The following is a 21106-nucleotide window of genomic DNA, read 5'->3' on the forward strand; positions in this document are numbered from 1 at the left end:
CCCCCGGAAATAGTTTAAAGGTCATTTGTCATCTCTGCTTACTTTTAAATGAACATGTTAAATAAATGGTTAATGTCCTTAATTACAGCACTAACTGTTGGACGTCCGCTATGAAAAATAATTCCTAATCACTGCCACAAAGTACCATCATCAACATGCTGATCAGTTAGAGAACCATCTTCAATAACAAGAAGGACAAGCGAGTCCTGCAACAGATGGCATGGCCACAACAGAGTCCTGTTCTCAACATCATTGAGTCAATCTGGTATTATAAGAAGAGACAGCAGCAATTGAGACCACCTAAATCCACCAGACAACTGTGGCAGGTTCTCCCTGATTCTTGGATCATCTTACCTACACCACTTCTTCAAGGCAAACTTGGCAAACTTGCACTTTCACCAATAAGAACTGGTGAATTAAAAACAAAGGGAGTAGCATACAATTTTTTTCATCTTTAACGCAAACTGTATAAATGGAAAGTCTGAGTATAGGTGTTATATGATTGTATCTATGGGAGTGTCTTTTTAGACATGTAATCATTTATAATTAGGGATGGGTATCGAAAACCGGTTCTTGTTGAGAACCGGTTCCCACTGTTTCAATTCCTTGGAATTGTTTGGCATTTTTGCAAACGGTTCCCTTATCGATTCCAGTCGCCCCAAATGACGTCACCGCGTTGCGGAGCGTCATTTACCTGGCAGGAAACATGGCGGCTCAAACGCTAAAAAGTTTGGTCATACTTTACGAGAACGGATGACAACAGGGCAACTTGCAATACTTGCAAAGTAGATATTTCATTTAAGGGAGGAAACACTACGAATATGCAAAAGCATTTGCTCACAGAACACGCGATGACCTTAAATGAATGTCGTCTTTTTAATTCCGCTCCGGACTCGTGAATCTCAACCCAGCAGCAGCGGTAACGTTTGCACGTCCTCTCCCGTTAATGCGGCAGGTAAATAATCAACTAACAGTGCATATTATGTTAGCGCGATCTGCCTTATTACAAAACCTGCCATTACTGTGCATTTAGGTGACCATGATGAGAGAGACAGAGTCTGGCTGGCTCAGATGCTGGCAGTTTTCGCTGCAGTCTACCGGTAGCGTCTCCTTTCAGGTCAGAATGTCACCGAGCAGTGACTAAGTTTGTGGTAAAAGGCATTTGCCACACCAGATGCCCCCGATTTTCGGTAAGTGAATGTGTTTAATTGTAGGCAGGGAGATTACTGGATATTCTTGTGTAATTGCTACAGAATAATTTATGTTATACTTTGTTATTGCTACAGAAGAATATTTATTTTATTATTTTACATTTACAATTTTTTCCCCGGGGACCCTGTGACACCCCATTGAAGAGCCGTAGGCTGTGGATCTCTTAAGATCTCACTGTTGGGTTTGTAAGGCCATGTTACTCCTAAATTTCTATCTTGTTCAAAGAGAAGATATAAAACAAAGTTCTAAGCTAATCGACCTTAGTGTTCTCCTTTTTTTTAAAAAAAAGAATCGATAAGAGAATCGATAAAGAATCAAATCGTTAAACAGAATCGAAAATGGAATCGGAATCGTGAAAATCTTATCAATACCCATCCCTATTTATAATGATTTAAATATTCATTTTCAGCTAATAACTTCTGTCTGTTTATTGCCTGGGACTTTTTCTGATGGGCTACTTTAGGGAAAAAAAGGTTGGTTTACAATCTTCACTGAACAAACCCCTGCCAAAAATAATCTCAAACAGCAGTGTCCACCACACAAACAAGAATCAACCTGTTATGTATTAAGAGCTGCAACACAAAGTCTGGTCAAATCTCTAAGCCTCTCTTTTGCAAACCCATCTACACTATTTGAATGTACCTTTGTAATTACAGCAAGTCTAATTGGTGTTATTTATGGCAAATCTCACCATGGGTGGGACGGTGTTGCAGTAGTTGCCACTATTGCCTCACAGCAAAAAAAAAAACATGCATGTTAGGTTAAACTGTGATTCTAAATTGAGCATAGATGAGAGGCAAATAATGTGCCTAAAGGCACAGAACAAAGCATTGTATGAATGTATGGTTACATGTGGCCAGGAAATGTGGCTATCAAAAGACTAAAAAAAACACTGTATGAATGCCATTCCATGTGCATCATTTTTTACTCTGACAACACTTTTCTTAAAGTCAGTAAGGAGTAACCAATAACCGTGATATCTTGGCAATATTCTTTCATTTCTTGGTCCTTCAGCATTAGGAGTCTTGTCTTATGAAATAAGGATAATTCATTTTAACTCATTGAATCCAAACTGAGAACAGCTGCTGATCCTCACGAGGAAAGTATGAGGAGGAAAGTACACATTTCCAACAAAATTTTGAAACAAAAAGTTTAGTTTTACAAATTCAAAATGCACATAAGGGTTGTTGTTTTTCCTAAACAAATCCCTTTCTTATATGAAATCTATAAAAAGCTGAAGTTCCACCAACACTTTATTGCACATTACATTATAAAAAGAATAGCTGTTGTCTGGTTTCACACTTTTAAATGTATTCACTCAAATGATTACTGCCCTTTCCACATGTTTTCTATTGACAGGTGCTAAATGTCTGTTTTACACGCTCAATAAAGTTGTTGTCACTGTGTACACTATACACATAAGTATGTTCACTTGCTTGTAGAAGATGTACTTTCTCTGGTTAAAATTATCCCTCTCCATCTGGTGAGGTTCCTTCCTTTGCAATCTTGTGAATTGTTATTTTGTTATAGTTGCTCATAGTAAGTTAATTGCCAAGAAGTGACGAACTGTGAGGCTGGCAAATGTTTAAAAATCACGAATTGCTGTCAGTGACATTTACCTCCTTTTTCTCATGCTCTCCTTCTCTTCTTTCCTTCCTTCCTCCCCCACTCTTTCTACTCACACCTCTCACTAGAGTGGAAAGCTATCAGACAAAGTGGCACTTGAGAGATTGACTAGGAAGCTTCTCTCAACTTTGCCTGGAAATGGTGGAATGTCTGTCATGTCTCGTCGGATCTTGTTGGCAGCTTCTGCCACCTATTGGTCTGCAAGCAGGATTTGCAAACATGATGTCATGATTCTTGGAGGAAGTTACTCATATGATTAATTTTTTTAAAAGTGCACCATCGGTGCGCCAGACCTCATCTCTTTGCTTGTTTTTCCTCTCTGTTTTTGACAACTTTCATGTATCACTTTTATTTATATCCACCAAAAAGAACGTAGAATAATAATTTAAAAACACATTTTATAGTTTTAGACTGCAAGCATACATAACAGGCTGGAAGTTGTATCACGAGAAGTTAAAAATAGCATGTCAGTAACAGTCATGGCTCCTAGTGAACTTGTCAAGTCTTGACTCATGAACTGGACTGCTTGTTGCCTCACTTATTCAATGTGTAAAACCTGACAAAAGTAACATTAAAATGCCTGCCTCCAATATGACAGATTCCCTGCCTGAACATGACAAATTACATGGACAAACAATACATCTGAACTGAGTCTTTTTAATCAGCTTGTTGAAAGAATCTCACATAGTGCTGTCAAATCTTATGGTATGCTTTGTTGGGTGCTACAGAAGAAGAATTCACAGCTGAATACTATCACTTTTTCCTTTTTCGATTTTATTTGTGTTCCCTTGAATGCCTCCCATTTACTTCTAATTTAAGTTACAATTTGCATTTCTATGAATGTTCAACATCCTTTCTACTTGCCCTCACACTTTTATCTGTTGGTTCAGCTCTTATTCATTCAAATGTTCCCTTTCAGGAAGAGCTGATTGCACACTTGCTGATAGCAGTAGAATTACATTTGCAAATGATCCAAGCTGTTGTGCCCAAACATCCGTGTGTGACCAATGTTCATGCAAATAGATATGCAATGCACAGGGGAAAGTGTAATGTCTGCAATTTTCTGTTGTATAATTTACAAATCATAAACGCTAATCACCTGGCAGTAGGGCTGTGCGATATGACCAAAATCTCATATCCCGATATAAGACATCTATCGTCCCGATAACGATATAAATCACAAAAATTTAACATTTTCTGTAAATTCTGTGAATCTCGGGCAGCTCGACTTGCGTGAAGTGTTTCCAGCTGGGCGTCATGTACCTGGAGTCGAGTGTTTTAACCGATGCATGAAACTATACATTTTTAGACATAAGTTGTAATGGCCGTCGTTTTCTTTGTGAGTATTTATTACACACCGTGCTGCGGGGAAAAGCCTGTTCTAACATTTGAGTCTAAGGTTTATTTTTTAGCACCTGACGGCTATTTTTTGCTTCTCATCCGTAAATACTCTGCATCCTCTTTCACGTGATTCAGTTTATTTTGAAAGGTCTCAACAGGATCTTGAGCTTTATTGTGAAAGGTTTATATAGAAAATAAACAAGCGGACACGTCATTGTTGTTAACGACAACACATAAAAACAGGCGCTTGTCGGTCGGTAGTGTGGTTATATTAAATATAAGAGAAAGAGAGAACTTTAAGAAATTAATATAGCCACTACGGTGACCAGTGGCGGTCCTAGCCTGTTTGTCGCCCTGGGCGAACACTCCCTCTGTTCAGTTTGTTCATTTTAATGATCACTGGGTTTTCATTTGTTTGGTTGCTATGGTGATGTGTAACGGGAGTCACGTGGGTGCTAGCGGTGACATTAAGAGGGCGTTGTCAGTCTGTCTTTCACTGGTTTGATTTTGACAGAGAGGAGGGCTGGGTAGCCGTAGGTTTTGTTGACCGCAGCACAACGAGTTTCCCCTTGTTGCATTAGAGCTGTGATGTTTTAAGAGTTTGAATCGCGAGCCGATCACATTGCTCTGTAAACTTTTCAAGCACTCTAATAAACAAGCAAGCAATTCCACCTCTCGCATTATTGCGTAAAGTTGACAGCGCGTCAGGCAAATAGGCAGGCTCAATCCCCCGGCCTCTAGCGACTGTGGAAGTCGCTACACTCCTCCTCTTCTTTTCTCTTTTTTTAAAACTTTAAAAACGGGTTGTGTGTGAGACTTTAAATCAACAAAATATAAAATATACATTTAAATTGTTATTGATCCCTTACCCCTAGTCCTAAAGTGCATATTTATTTTTTTTACTCTTAAATATTTATTGTTTGTTTATTTGCACTGCTGTAACTGGAGCCTCGTCGCCTCGTCTCTCTATATACTGGACTGTATGTAGCGGAGATGACAATAAAGTTTACTTTGACTTCAGCAGCGAGCAGGCGCATCGAGGGCTCTCGCGCTCAGTTTTCCCGTATAGAATTTTGAAAAAACATCGGTGCAAATTACAAGTCTGTATCATAATGTCTGCTGTTTTCGTGTTTGTTGGTTTGTTTTTATTTTGTTTTATTTTGCGAGTTGGTTATTAGATGCTGCTCCAGCCAGCCAGAGAATCCCCCGCAGCCCCCTTCCTCTCCTCCCTTTGCCGCAAGCAGCAGGCGCACCTCGCAAACGGAGGGCGCCCTTACTCCCAGCAAATGGGCGATAGAAAACCGATCGGTGCCTATGCCATTCCCAATATGCGCTGGCATGATGTCGGGGCAGCATGAGTATGAGCAATTTTTTTTTTTTTTTGCCGATGCCCGTGATGCCGCCCCCCACCACGATGCCACCCCGGGCAACCACCCGTGTCGCCCGTATCCAAAACCCGCTACTGACTGTGACCATCAAAACGATGAAAAAATACTGCCGTTTATTTTGCGACACCACGAAACAAACGATAGCGTAAAATGAAACGATAGACGTTTTTATATCGTCATCCGATATATATCGTTATATCGAACAGCCCTACCTGGCAGACACTCCAATTTACCAGTGTTCCCTGAACACCTCATATGAAGCCAATTGGTTGTTATGAAAGCATAACAGACAGAAACAAGCACATAACATTTAGATTTTTAAAAGAGAATAGTCATAAGGATGCATTTAGTGAATGGCGTGCATGTAGTTGTGTGTAATAAATGCAAAACACCTGAAGTGGGCCTGGGGACAAAAACAAATGCTAGCCAAGACATTCATTTCTAAATAATGAAATGGAAACTGACCTTGTATTAGTCACTTGATTTGACAGACAGGAATTGAGTTGCTGGGGAGACCACTGCATTTATTTTTAGTCTGCCCAAATTTGGTTGCAATTTCACACATGTTGGGAATTTTCTGGTAGTAGTGGGGAGTGCAGCTAAAATTACAGATGTTCCTTAAACACCTCAAGCATTCCGATTTCAGAATTTAAAAAAATAAATAAATAAATAAAATAAATTACACTAGCGAAACAGCTTTATTATGAGTCTGACATCAGAGTCACTTCTCAGAAATTAAACGGCTAGATAACACATCTGATTCGTTATATTTTTTTGTTTGGCGAGTGCACATTTTTGCAGCACGTGAGGCTAAAGCAAAAAGGAAGGAAAGTACTAACACATTCCATGTACTGCATAAAATAATAAAACATATGAAAGTATGCATGGTTTGAGGTCTGCGACCCATGAATCTTAAATTCATGCCCCAAAGACCTTGAATCTGAATCTTACTTATATTGTATGAACACTTGCTGTGTTTTGCATGCATTTGATGATTCATTGCACATGCACAGCCAACTGCAACAGGACACTTATGTGAAACGCTTATGAAGTTATCATGCATTACTAATGCAGCCAACTCTCCACACCCATAAAACATTTTCACATTCTTTCTCCAAAGTTATTGACAATGAACGTTGATATAGGTTCTAGGCTTTTGAATTTATTGAAATGTCAGAACTTTTAGACCTGAAAAGGTCAGCTGTTTAGTTAATCATCTATAAATAAATAACGTTTTTTTTTAAATCAATCAACCTATTTTCTGTCATATTTCTGCAAATATTTCTCTAGCTTTTCACAAGTGATACTTAATGTTCTGCTTGTGGTGAAAAACAAGGCTATTTTAAGTTGCCAGTTTGGGTTTGAAGATATTCTAAAAAGGGCATTTTGACTAGTTTTAATAATTCAAAGACCATAGAATTACAGTTAGTTCATCATCAAGAAAGAAAAAGAATCTGTAATTAGTGGAGGGTAAAAATGCACATTTGTTCCTTCCGTAGTCATCTCTACCTTGCTTAAACAATTAACTTTCCTTGCTTTACAAAATATTGTAAAACCCTAGTTTCAATGTGACAGAAAGTAGTGCACTTTTTCAGTTTATTTTGAAGTATTAAGTGGTTACGCTTTACGGACACCATCTGAAGCAAAAAAACGAAAACACACGGCAAAATTAAGATTCTGTCTGAGTTACAATCCCCGTTAGAGGAGAAAATGGGAAAAGCAGACATTTGCCATTTGTACAAACATGTAACAACATGTTCTGATTTTGTGTTTGACTTTTAATTAATGAACAAAACTTGGATGCAAACGCCAGCAAAACGTCAAGCAGTCAATACGCAGCAAAAATTAAAAGCAGCTTGAATTCAGACTCTTTCTGTTGCATTCAATAGCCTGTGTTTATGAATTCTTTCACAAATTCAAACAGCATGCCGTGCTCTATATTTCAACAATACATTTCAACAGTTGAAACCCTGCCACCCTATACTTCCTTTGGTGTAAATAAGACTACTGTGAGGGCTTGATCTTTTTGTTTTGGTCTCAGATTTACTGTCAGGTTTAGCAATAACTTATTAAACAGTTTTGCTACTTGGTTTAAGTTTTCTGGCAGCTTTCACCTTAAACAAAAACTCAGTATTAGGTCTTAAACTTTTGAAAAATAAATCCCGGAAAGCAATCCTCTTTGAAGTTATGCTAGTGCCAGAGACTGAGGAAAACGGCTACAACAGAGTGACGAGCGAGCCTGCTGGGACTGTTGAGCAAAGCTGTTGTAATAAAGTTTGCTTACTTCACTAAGGAATGACCTGGCTGGAACTGGAGTGAGGAGTAAAAAACACTTCCACTGTCAGTACATCTGTCAGCCCACACATTAATCCCTTTCATTTATGCACACAATTAACAGCAATTGTTTATAGAAATGCAGCTTCACAAAATATCCTAAATGACTGTGTTACTGTATGCAAAAATTTGGCAGATGTTACTATAAGCAATCATTTGACTGGTGTTATTATATGTAATATTTTGGCAGAACTTTTCCTTTTTAGGTGTGTAACCCTGGTCTTCGATGGCTGAGCCATTTTCATCATGTGCCACTGTAACTGACACAGCTGTTTACGGTTATGGAAAAGTAATGTGAGTGGTTCAAAGTGTAATAATCAATCACCAAGCCACTGATGTTTATATGACACTACCCACCCCTCTTACACAAACAGTTTCCTGCACTAATATGAACAAAAATATTTAGATGATCTTGCTTGTTTCTGATCTACGGGTTCTGAAATACTGAAAATGTTCAATATTTCAGAAATTTCAACATCAAAAGTTGGCTTTCCCAGAGCACCCTGAGGATACGAATGAGTTCTTTCTGATCCACCATTTAACCACAATGAACATGAAGGAAGGTAATATCCTTGAATAAGGCTTCAAATGCAGATCGGTTACACTCCAGACTTCAGAACTCCAAAACCAGAACAGTCTGCGCCTTCCATCATCCGCTTTAAACGCAATGCAAATTACTTCACTGTGGTTGGATTTTTTCCCCACACAAAGCAAAAGCTTCTTTTCAGGGTAAATTTACACACACGGTGGGGATATTTGATAGGAATGAGAACCGCATATGGTCAGTAGTAACGACTATGTAGTGTTTTTGTTCAGAGATGTGCTTGGTAGCTAAATTTGGCTGTTAAATTTTCTGTCATGTTAATCTGTCTTGCTCTTCTCATCTCACTTGTGTCCTAGTTAGTCCATTCTTCTGTGGAGAGTGGGTTGGCCAAGAACTACTGGGACAGGTTTAGGGGATTAAACTACTTCAGGTTTTGGGGGTAAATCACAGGTTTAGGTAAATGGTGCCCCTTTACACCAGTAAGGCTTCATGTTGAAAAATGATCAATGACATCTACATCTCACATAGGACAGTAGTCCTCTCAGCTGAGACATACCAGTGACACTGACATAAATACTTTGTTTTAAACTCCAGAAATGACAGCATGTGTGCATATTCGTATGTATATAATGTTATGACATGAATATCATTTTACTAATATGATATGCTGAATCATTCATTGTATGTGAAGGAAGTTAACAGTGATTCATATCTATCCCACTGCTATAGCCTGCATGACATTCACTTGAAACTGAAGTGTGTCTGTCCTTAGCAGAAATGTGTCTACAAAATATTTTGAACAATGCAAATCAGTTTTGTTTACTCCACAGCTTTTCCAAGTGGGTGCTACTGAGTGCAACATTAAATTATTTGGGGCTACTGACACTAGAGGGATAAATGAATGCAAACTTGCTTCTAAAACGAGAAAACACTTACAAGTGCTTTTAAATTCTATTTATTTGCAGTGAACGTTTTCCTCATCTTACCAATTACAGGCATAAACAGACACTGTGTAATTTTAATTAACTACTAAATCTTCACCTATGTGCACCAAATGTGCATTGGCAAATGGCGAAAATTGAATGAGTAACTGTACTTTATTCATACACATGATTAAGCCGATAAAATCCTACTCATAAAAAAATTGGGCAAGGCTCCAAATGCTATTTAAATAAACTACTTTTGTAATATTTTTTAAATAAACAACCATTATTATTACTTACTAAGATGTTATGGTTGCACTATGTTTTACCTTGGAAAGAGGAACTTTAAGAATTAAGGCCTTTTTTGGGATTTCTTTTTCAACTATATGTATATAATAATGATGCATGCAGCACCTGTATACAGTCATTAATATGATCACACAGACACACATGCTAATCTAGAAATAAAAGGTCAAACTTAAAAATCACACACCAAATCAATATTCATTAACTATCACCAATAGCGAATGTATAGTAATGAAAAATAACAAAGTAATGTAAAGCCTTGTTTCAAATAGTCTACAGCCTGTATTAACAACACCTCTGCATGTACAAAGATGCACCGCTGTTGTTCAAATCAAATGTCTAAATTCTTAACCCCAGCCACATCGCTACAGAACAACAGCAGTGTGTTGTGACTATTAGGGTCACTTCATCAGCTGTCTCTGCGTGACATGAATGCACACTGTGAAATGGCCCGTCTAGACTTGACGTCATGTCACTGTCCACACATGTAGAGACACACACACACACACACACACACACACACACACACACACACACACACACACACACACACACACACACACACAGTCACACTGGAGGTGCCCTTCCCACCTAATCCTCATACCTGGCACAGTAGCTAATGTGTGTCAGACTAAAGATAAGTACAAAAAAATGATGCAGTTTTGCTGCAGTGTTGTTGTCCACTGAATAAATGAACAGTATCAATCTCTTCATGCTTCCATCCTAGAATTAAAAAGGCACAGTTCTCTCTGGGTATTTATTTATTTAACGCCCGATTATAATTTCTAATTAGTCCCGAGAGGGTAATACAGCATGGCATACTGATGACACTGATTGACTGTGTGACTATTTAAATAAAAAGCTAAGACAGAGCAGAAGATTATTTGGATTTTGTCGCCTCTGAGAGCAGACAGACTCTGCAGTGAGATCACACTTTTGCTCTTTTTCCATGCACATTTATCTTAATTTACAAATAACTTGTTCAGAGGTGGAATCCAACTTATTCAGATTCATCTTCTCCGGGTTAGGGTTAAATCAGGCTTGGATGTGTTTATTTTTGTCCTTTCATCCTGTCATACTCTTCTCGCAGCAAAGTTTTGTCAATCCTGCAGAGAAGTCGAAATTATGAAGTTATTTACAAGCTAAATACACTGACTGGCACGACAGACAAGCCTTGTCTGATACGAGCAGGGTGTTTTATCAAGGCCAGACAATGTGTCTAAATCAATAAGGGAAGCTTGACAGGAGTAAAACAAAGTGAGGCATTGTTTTGGGGTGTTTTTTGGTCTTTTTTTCTTGAAAACATCTAACAGCACAACAGACACAATTTTAAAGATCAGAAGGTATGGTAGGCAGAAGGAAAAGACAAAAACCAGAGTTAAGGATGAAAAGGAGAACAAATTAAAATAAGTCAGTAACAAATGCATGACTCAGACAAACATATCGCCCAGCCTGGTAACATCCATCAGGGCATGCCTTCCCAAAGGTTGATTTGTGTCTTTAGTCTATAGTACATTTTGTAGATATAACAATCTGGTCCAGTGCACTCAAAGCACGGCGATTTAAAAATGCATAACCAGACTTATGCGGCATCTACACAGAATCTGCAGCGTGAGCAGCACGTTGCCAGGATAGATCGGCTCCAGAGCTCCATGCTACGTGTAGAAAGAGTTCAGACACAGCACTGAGCTGTAGGTCACATGCATTTTAATGCTATAGTTAGGTTCGGCAATATGCAGAAGCACAGAAGCCTTGGAAAAAAAAATTTATTTGGGTGTCAAATAAAATACACCCGAATAAACTTTATGCCAATAAAATCTATGCCAATTATGCTTTAAGTACGGATTTACTGGCTTAGTATAGCTTAATATAACAACATGCTTGTGTGCAGTACTCCAAAAACAAAGAAAAAATAAAGACAACACTGTGCTGCCTGAAGGCACAGATAGCATGCATAGGTGGAACGCAAGAGCAGAGTTCACACGTACATTATGACCTCTGCCTTCTCTGTAGTGGAGGCTAAGCTAAAGCACAAACAACAGCCCAATCACATAAGCGTAGCTCATTTGTTTTCTGCATATTTTGATACTATCCCCTGGTGACAATACACAGATCCACCATGTAGGTGGATCTAGTTGAGCATGACCAATACACAACCATTCCAGTCCTTTTATATTTTAAAGTGAACTCCAAGTACAACACCATATGATCAAAATTACAGGGTCACCTATACATAGGCTCCTAGAGGAGCTGCTTGGCAATAGAAACCCATGTCATGAAGTTCCCAGTACACCGCTTTTGTGCTGATGTTAATGGCAGAGAAGGTTTTAACTCAGCAGTTACTGGGTCTCAGCAGAGTCTTGGTGACTTTTTCACACAATGCACCTCAGCACTCGGTGAGACTGCACTCTAACTTTACATGGTCTGAGTTATTTGGTTATCTTGCAGTAACACTTATAGTTAATTGTTGAATATCTATGTGGGAAAAGCTTTCACAAACTGACTTGTTGCTGGTTTGTTTCCTTTTGCTGTACCATGCTCGAATTTATGCCAAATCAAGAAATTTTCCTAGAAATTACCCAATGAAGGTGATTGTGCGTGCAAATGTCAGAATCAGCTGCATGGAATATCTTTAACCTGATTGTTGGGGTTTTTCTGTGTAATTGTAGGGTCTTTACCTTTCAATATAAAAGGACCATGAGGTGAACATTGTTGTGATTTGGCACTATAGAAATAAAGAAAAAGAAAAACGAAAGAACTGATGCAAAACATCTCCTGCTGCTTGCTACATGTGACAAAGGACAATTTCTGATAATGTCAAGTTTGTATTCTCCTCATATGTTCATGAGTTCAACTTATGAAAGATTTTGCTGCGTGCCAGAAATGTTGACCTTAACATACTCCCATATGCCCTCTTCCAGTTCAGCTGAAACTACCTTTGTCTCCCAGATGTAAAAGGTTGAGCAATAATGAGGCTTACAAAACCAAGGAAATGAAGAACGGCACATAAAAAAATAAAAAGCTTAAATGCTTGAGCTTTTGTGAGGAAGTTTTATGTGACTTTGTGTCTTTTAAATGGTTTGCGTGCTCTACTCAAACAAATACTGACAAACAGGTCATCTGACCTAGGGCACATACGTCACCTAAATACGCAAAACTTGCTTTACCTTTCTGACTGTTAAGTGTCAGTACCTCACTGATCTTCAATAGGCTTTCCGGTGGCATGGGAAGGAAATACACGGGAAGTGCTTCACATCCTGACACTTCTCAACAAGAGCGTCTTCCCTTGCCTTAGTCAGGGCTGAGTAAAGAGAACAAGCCACAGAGGCATTGTGTAAAACAAGGGTTTCGGGGTCAGGAACACTGATGTCTGTGCGTCACATCTTGTATCATTTTTCTGCATCATTGATGCAGTGCAAAATAACATAAAACTAAACCAGGCATGTTTTCTTGTTTAAAAGCCATAGGGAGAGGGGAGGAATAAAAGAATACTGACAGAAGTGGGAAGTGTTGAGTAAGTTTCAAACTGTGCAGAACAAGCCTGCCATAATCAGAAGACACTCTGAGGGTCTCTGCATGAAAACTGACCAGTGGAAAATTATGCAAGAGCACAAACTCTTCCAATTATATATTTGCGTCATATACAACTGGAAGAAAAGGTGGATGCCTGCACAGGGAAAACATAATGGCTGCAAATCAACACCTTTTCTCACACACAATATCCAATATCCTCAAAAAAAAAAAAGAAGAAGAAAAAAAAGGTAGTTAGTAGAGGCATCAAAACATGTGCTTGTTTTTACCGTCTCCAATATATCCATATCGGATGGCAACATAAATCACTCAAATGCCTGTGTTCTGTGTATTTACAAGGAAAGGAGCAGGGGAGTAAGTGTTCAGGCAGGAGGGCTAAGAGAAAGAGAGAACAGATTTCATCACGCTTTTCTGTGGTGGCAGCCTATACTAATGTCTCTAAATCAAGTGTGTCATCCGTGGGACCAGTGTTTTTCCAACCACAATCATGTTACCACTGTTACCACCAGACTGGCTTTGACCCAATCCAGAAAAACCTCTTTTGAGAAAAAAAAAACCCTAATGCGTTCTGTCCAAATTTGGTAGCTCCCTCGTTGGTGGTCCCCCCCCAGTGCCTCTTTTTGCATTTGTGTGAGTGTGTGTGCTTCTTTTCAGACGCCTGAGTTGGGTGATCCTTGAAAATATGCACTGCACCTGTCATGCACAGGAAACTGAAATTACAAAACAATCTATTCCTTTTATTTCTCAAGGCTCTCTTTAAGGACTTCGATTGCATTAGCTCTGTTTATTTATCCCATCCTCCACCTCAGGTTTCCTCATCTCAACTTAACGGCTTCCTCGAGTGTTGTACATTTCCAGGAATAATACGGTGCACGTTGTTCAGCATTGGAAATTTAAAACACACACAAAAAACAAACACACTAACACATCTGACGTCTATACACACACATGTCTGTGTCTGAAAGATGTCATGCTACAGGACACAAAAAGAAAAATTTTTTCCATTCTTGATGTTTGTGCCCGCTTGTGTAAATTTCAATTGAAAAGATGGGGTGACGGCAGAATGAATTTTATTGTGGATGAAAACCATTAAAGTATATATCTAACAGGTCACATATGTACTTTTGTATACCTGTGCAACATATGAGTGTTTTGTAATCGAGGAACAAAATATTCCAATATTCCAATGATGTCCTTGGAAAAAGAAGCTGGTCATAGTTTGGTGGGTAAACAGATCATAAAGTACTGATTTCAAAAAAGAAAACATTCATTATGGCACAATAACTGTTGCCCACTTTATAATGTAAGGTAAAGACCCTACAGTAATACAAAGAAAACAGAAAATCCCAATAATCACATGATGCAGTTACTGTTACAGTGGCCAATTAACCTGTTAATGTCTACGATGGCCCACAGCATTTCATTGCTGGGTCACTCCATTTCATCTAATACAGACGTTACAAACTTGAATTCCTGCATTTACTTCTTACCTCCAAGTTCTTTTACATTCAAGATGGCATTTGGAAACGGTACTGCTTTGATGCTGAAACCTGAGAGGAAAGAAAACAATGAAAATCCATCATTGTAATCACCTAAAGAAATTGTACTTCCCTCTGTGTCAGTGTGTGTGTGTCCAGCACATGCTAGGATTGATGAGAGTCAGCTTTTAGGAATGCTGGCTACATTTACTTTTCAATAGTGAGAAAGTGGATTTTTTTTTTCTTTAAAAGAAAGAAAGAAAAAGAAATCAATTTTATCATTAGGTTTCCCCGGGATATTTGGTGTACCTTTTCCAAACCACCAGCTGGTGAACACACACAGGACTGACAACATATTTGTGTTATAAACATGAAAGAAAAACACTTTGTGTGGTCCAGTTTTAGAAAAACAGAAAAACAAGAAGAGCTAAACAGAAAAGTGTTTTGTTCTATGTTGGGGTTAGCGGAGGATACAACTAAGTACTATCGTGTATTATGTGGTTTGTTTATGCGGCTGCGTACGGGAAATAGTGGGAAATGGTGGAGAAACCCACTAAAGGGCAAAATTTAATGTTGCTCAAATTATGCTAAATTGTCTTGGTGGGAATTCATTTCCTGACAACATTTACAAATAGGAGGAGAGATGTGAAAGCAGATTATGATTTTACAAGCATCTAAATTAATCACTATGTACATTACAACAGTGCACAATTATGAAGCAGGAAGTAAGAATATTAGCAGGAGAGTTCCCCCTTTATTGGCCTTCCCGTTCTTCCTTCTGTACATTTGGCAGATGGACAGTGCTGACAGCTAAATCTGCTTTCAGAGATGAACACTAATTTTCTAATTTATCTATTAAGGCTTACTCATCAGCAGGCACAGAGAGTTATTCACTCACCTAACACACCCCCTGACACAGAAAAATGCAAACTAACTGTTACAGGCAGCACATTTGGGAATTACGTTATATTTAGCTTCTCCTGGAAAAAGAGTAAATCTAAAGTGGGACTTCTGCAACAGCTCAACACTGCTGCTGTCAAAGCCCGGGAAGGAGACAGGAATGTCAGGGTTCTTGAGGGATTACATATATGGAAAGCAGAGTGCTGACTACCACAAGAATGATGTGCAAACCCTGAAACCTCCTTCTTTTCTGGACATAACACCAGCCTGCCACTTGATTGAAGAAGAAAAAAAACAAGTATTGGCGGGTGACATCCTGACATCTATTCTGGCACAAACACTGGGACTGGAAAAAGTCCTTCCTCTATTGGAAAACTAATACCCGGATAGTACTATCTATCTGTTTCAAGAACATGATGTCCTTCAGATTCGAATCACAAAGGACTAAAAAGGAGAAAGATTGCAAGAACACATGTGAGCGAAGGGAGATAGGTACAACAGCAGAGGGTGCATGCTTAATTTTTTATGCCTTCTTTTCCACTGATCCATGTCTTATAAGCACATACCTGTTGTAGGAACTATGCCATCGGTGCTCTCACTACAGAGGCGTGAGAGCAAGCTGGTCTTTCCAGCACCTGTCAGGCCAATGCACACCACATCATACTCTGGTCTTGGCGGTGGGGGTCCTTTACAGCACAGTGCCCGAAAACACTAAAACAAAGCATACAAAGCAATGAATGCATTGGAAAACAATTCTATGCGACGGGGGGGATAGGGAATTGAAGGGAGGACCGCTATAATTCTGCATCTGCAATCAAAACAATTCTTAGGATAAATTCTTGCCTCCATAACTCTGCATGACAACTCTCACAGGCATTTCTGTCTTCATACGGCAAAACAAAAATTCACACCTCATGTGAAAAAACAGGTCGAATATAGGGAACAGGTCCAGCTGATGTACAAGGAGCAAAAGTATACAAATGATCGAGCAGAAAGCTTAATAAAAAAGAATGCACCATGACAAAGAATGACACTACCATGATTTTGACATGCACGATTTAATTTAATCATGCCACATAGAGAAAATGTCATTGACAAATTATATTCAATCAGGGGGTTAGATGCATGCATCCAAGTGCTGGTCCAACACGTTTTTGTCTGCATGTAAACCTTGTCTGATTGGGCCCTTATGGCAGCCAGAGGCAGACCTGTCACTCCATGAATCACGGCCTGGGACTGAGGGCCTGCTGTGAGACATTAAGGGGCAAATGCAGTGTGAACCGTGAATGAGAACTTTAAACTTGTGTGGGGAGATCAGTATCCAAAACTAAAAAGAGATCTCTTTTATTAGCAAGACAGGAACCAGTCTGGACATGGGAGGGCAGACACACGCACACACGCACGCACACGCATACACAGTCTCCTACCCATCTACTATATCACATTTCAAGTACAAGAACATCAACACAAGATTTCCTACTGCTCATGTCAAAGGACGACCCTCCTCAACACACTGTTGCTGCGCTCAGAGACTTTAACAAGAAGTAAAAACATGCGCAAGTCTACATGAACTGCTGCATATCTGTGTGCACGCTGTCCAGGTGTGCCATCAGAAAAAGAATACCTCGGTGGGCAGAAGCAGTTAAACTAATGAGAGGATAAACAAATATCCATCATCAGTTTTCAAGTAGGTCTGTATGTTTGTATATTCCAGCTTTAAGCCGCTATAAAAGACTTTTTATCTCAAGTTAAAAGAAGCAAATGAACATCCAATAAAAGAGCAATTTTACAAGATGCATCCATTGCCGCTTTTAAATTGGAGGAGAACAAAACAAAGTGCTTCAGCCTCAGTTCATCTACAGAGCCCAAGACATCAATGACTACCGGGGTCAGTTTTCAGAGTCATGCCAAAACAGGACTGCCGTTTGATGGAGATGTGGGGAATCTGCTTCAGCAGAACCAGACGTTGGCTGAGCAACCCGAGCCCCCCCGACTCCTTGGTGAACCCACCGGTCTGCTCAAACAGGAAACATTCTCCTTTTCCAGAAAAACTGTAAGATCAGAAACACACGCGTGTCAGATGGAAGAGCACATGTACAAACTTGGTTTGATTGGGTTATTTTCTTCTCTCCTCTGAAGCTACATGTACAGGTTTCTGTAGAAGGTGAAAACTACCCTAGCTGTCAGCCAAGAGGACTGACAGCTGTTATTTAAAAAGAAGGGTTGAGGAAAGTGAAGATGGAAGAACTCAAGCAGGTACAAATAGATTTTGAGTTGAAAAACTCGAGTACTCCGAGCCCTATGAAATAATTGCTAAACCAGGAGTAAACGTTGTTTTTAAAAAGGCATTGAATCAGGGTGCTGCCCCATTGCGGGAGCAGAATGAGAGGACTACTCCCACCAGAGAGTTGTGATTTCACAACAGTTACTAAAGGAGCATCCAGGCCCTGACCCTGGGGTCCCCATGTACACAGTGGCCCCTGTGAGAGAGAGATGGCAGCTCCCACCTCTGGCCCTCTTTGACAGCTCAAGATTGACGAGGAGAGCTTGCTCAAAAGGCTCACAGGAGAAAAATAAATATGTCGGAAGGCCTTTGCCTACTTCGAGACATGCCCCACTCCATCAACCACATACTCAATGTGCCACAGAGACCAAGAGCACAATCACAGAGACTGTCCAATGATGAGTACTTCCATAAATCTCCAAGGTATTTATACACACAGCTTAAATTGAGTTTTTAGTTGTATTTGACCCATACAGTAACCTGTACTTTGATATAGGAAAACATCTACAGAAACTCATGAAAAATAAAACCTATGAGGCCACTTGTCAATCTTCCTGCCAAAAGACTCTGGGAATGACAAGCATTTTATATAGACTCTATTGATTAGTTGCCTCTTATAGGATTGGACATGTTCTAGTTGTGCTTTCCTGAAAGACCTGCCTAGACATTACCTCACTGTTGTTGTGAAAGTTGATTAGCTAGGCTTTATGTAAATGAGAATCATATCACAGAAGATGTAGCCAGGCTGCATTTTCTCCTCAAGAGAAAGATGCATGACAGAAAAAATGGAAAAAGAAACACCACGCTCCCCAGGCCTCTAATTTTAAAAAGATGCCAAGACTTTTAATGGGTGACATAATTAGGCCTCCTGGCAGCAGAGCATAGCTCAAGTAGACACTGAGCTTATTAGCATTTAGCCTCATCTAAATAATGGGGGGTTCCCATATCAAGAGTTTAAAAGGACAATGATGTATGAAAACTGCTGCAGTTCTTTTTCCTCCCAATGTTTTACTTCACATAATGCTCAAAGCCACACCACATGGTATAGCGAGCACTCCAACAATGTCTCCACAGACCCTCCTGACCTCAAGTTTGTGCATTTGCATATGGTTAACACATGATATATACATGGATTTTGGGACTGAAAAAGATCAAGGCAAAGGGTCCCACTGACTAAAGGATTCAGATAGACTTAAAAAAAAAAAAAGAAGAAGAAAAAAAAAAAGAAAGAAAAGCAAAAACAACTAATAAATGAAAACATTTTTGTCAGTGACACATCATAGTGTAAATTCACCTGACGTGGTTGGATGGAAAAAAAGCCAGGCTCTTTTTAGAAAATGACTTTGTATTTTTAGAGGTAATAAATGTGGGATAGAGGGAAGCCGCTATACCCACAGAAGACTAGTTCATGTTTCACTCTCGTACTCTCTTGCTACTGTCGAGACACCACAGGACCGGAAAATAGGCAGTGGCATGACAGCATGTTCCAAATTGAGGCTCCCAACAAGCTTTCAGTTTGTATGGACAAGCTTTGATCTTGTTGAAGTTATTAAATTAAACTTTAGTGTTGTCAAAGGAGACACAGAGAACATAGAAATCAAATATGCCAGCTTGGAAACGCTGATTTCATACCTATTCTGTTCAACTGGATCTTTGGAAACGGTAACATAACAAGCATGGTTTCTGCATATTGCTAAAACATCTCAACAGGTGTGCAGCGTCAACTAATTCTGCTACAGAAATACTCATGACAGGTACATAAATACTACCCACTAATGGTTACCAATCTTTCTGGATCCTTACGATCTTTAAGTCTTAATATTTTTATCAGGATGGTTGGCTAACATTACCCAAACTTAACAAAATCTGACATAAATGCTTTGCCAGAAAAGTTCAGACACAATAATATTCTGCAGAAATACAGTAAGAGGTGAAACTTCAACTTCAGCAACTGAGTAACTGCAAATGTTTATCCAGTGTTTAGTGTTTTTGGAAAAAAAAAAAACAGTTTGAGGAGACAAAAGAACGAAAATTCTGTAAACCTTTGGAAATAAGGTGATAAAATAAGAAATAAGAAATAAGATTGAGTTATAGGCAGTATGTGGCAGATGACTGAGTCAACTGCCCTCACCACATTATACATTTTGCAAAAAAAAAAAAAAAGTGGCTGAAAAAACTGCAAATTATACATGAAGAAAATCTGTCAAGCTGATGCATAAGTGCCCTTTTTAGCCCCTGTCCTGCCCATTAAGCATGTAAAACACCATGTTGAAAGGTAGATTACTCATCAGTGATTAAGTCGGAACTATTTGCACTCATCACAGTCATGGTGCTAATGAGTATAATAATGCCCGCTTAAAAACTGCTGTATCACATTTAGCCTTTGGTATTCCAGAACACACAGACATACCAAGAAGTAACTGCAGCCTCCCCCTTGGCTGCAAACACATAAGCTGCACATACTGACTTCCGGTACAACAGAAGGGACAGGATAGAAGAGAGGAGGAGGAGGGAAAAAAAACAAACAGAAAGGACACCCAAGACACTGGCCTCAGTAGTCATGCCCACTGCAGACAGACAGACAAAGAGTACGGGCAAGCAGTTTTGTTTTTTTTCTCTTTCCTCCAGACCAAGTGTCGGGACAACACTTGCGTGCAGGGCTCACTCCTGACCTTTGGAAATGACAGTCCTTTATATGGGTGTCCCCATGGAGGAGCAGTGCTAACAGCTATGTGTGTAATAACACACCAGCTACAGTCATAACACAGGCCTGCAGTGGAGGGGATGTATAGAGAGGCAGGCTGTGAGGTATAAAGGTAGTGTAGGGAGAAGCAGGGAGGTGGAGGGGGTGTGCAGGCAAAATGGGGGTGGTGGTGGGTGGATGGCTGCATTCATTCATCCTCATTCATCTTCTCCCCCCCTTCAGTTGTTGTTATTTGCCACTTTGAAGCTGGATGGGGGGTGAACAGTGGGACACAGTGTGGTTCAGTACAGTGAGGGTAGGGGGTGTGTGGGGCGCACTGCATGCCATTCTCGTTAAGGGGTGAGAGAGACGTGCTAGACACACAAGGCTACTCAATGGACTCTTCCCATGCTAGGTTACTGCAGACTGTTGTTACTCCAAAATCACAGATCACTTCAGGCCCAGGTCTGCACCACACCACACCAAACCACGCTTCACCCTTTATTTTGCTTCATAACATAGCACATATTTCTGACCATTAATTTGGCATGCTTAA

The 21106-nt window shown here is 39.6% G+C and overlaps 1 protein-coding gene across 2 annotated transcripts in view; it reads right to left on the reverse strand.

The window, feature by feature from the left end:
- The window catches only part of LOC134639538 (ADP-ribosylation factor-like protein 15), a 98498-nt gene that overhangs the window by 42937 nt on the left and 34455 nt on the right, over positions 1 to 21106 (reverse strand). For both annotated transcript variants that reach the window (XM_063490805.1, XM_063490803.1), the window contains exons 2-3: positions 16150 to 16294; positions 14696 to 14755 (exon numbers count right to left, since the gene is read on the reverse strand). In XM_063490805.1, the coding sequence (XP_063346875.1) occupies positions 14696 to 14755; positions 16150 to 16294 (205 nt within the window). The remainder of the gene's footprint in view (positions 1 to 14695; positions 14756 to 16149; positions 16295 to 21106) is intronic.

This window comes from Pelmatolapia mariae, linkage group LG12, assembly GCF_036321145.2.
Source record: "Pelmatolapia mariae isolate MD_Pm_ZW linkage group LG12, Pm_UMD_F_2, whole genome shotgun sequence".
Taxonomy (NCBI): Eukaryota; Metazoa; Chordata; class Actinopteri; order Cichliformes; family Cichlidae; genus Pelmatolapia; species Pelmatolapia mariae.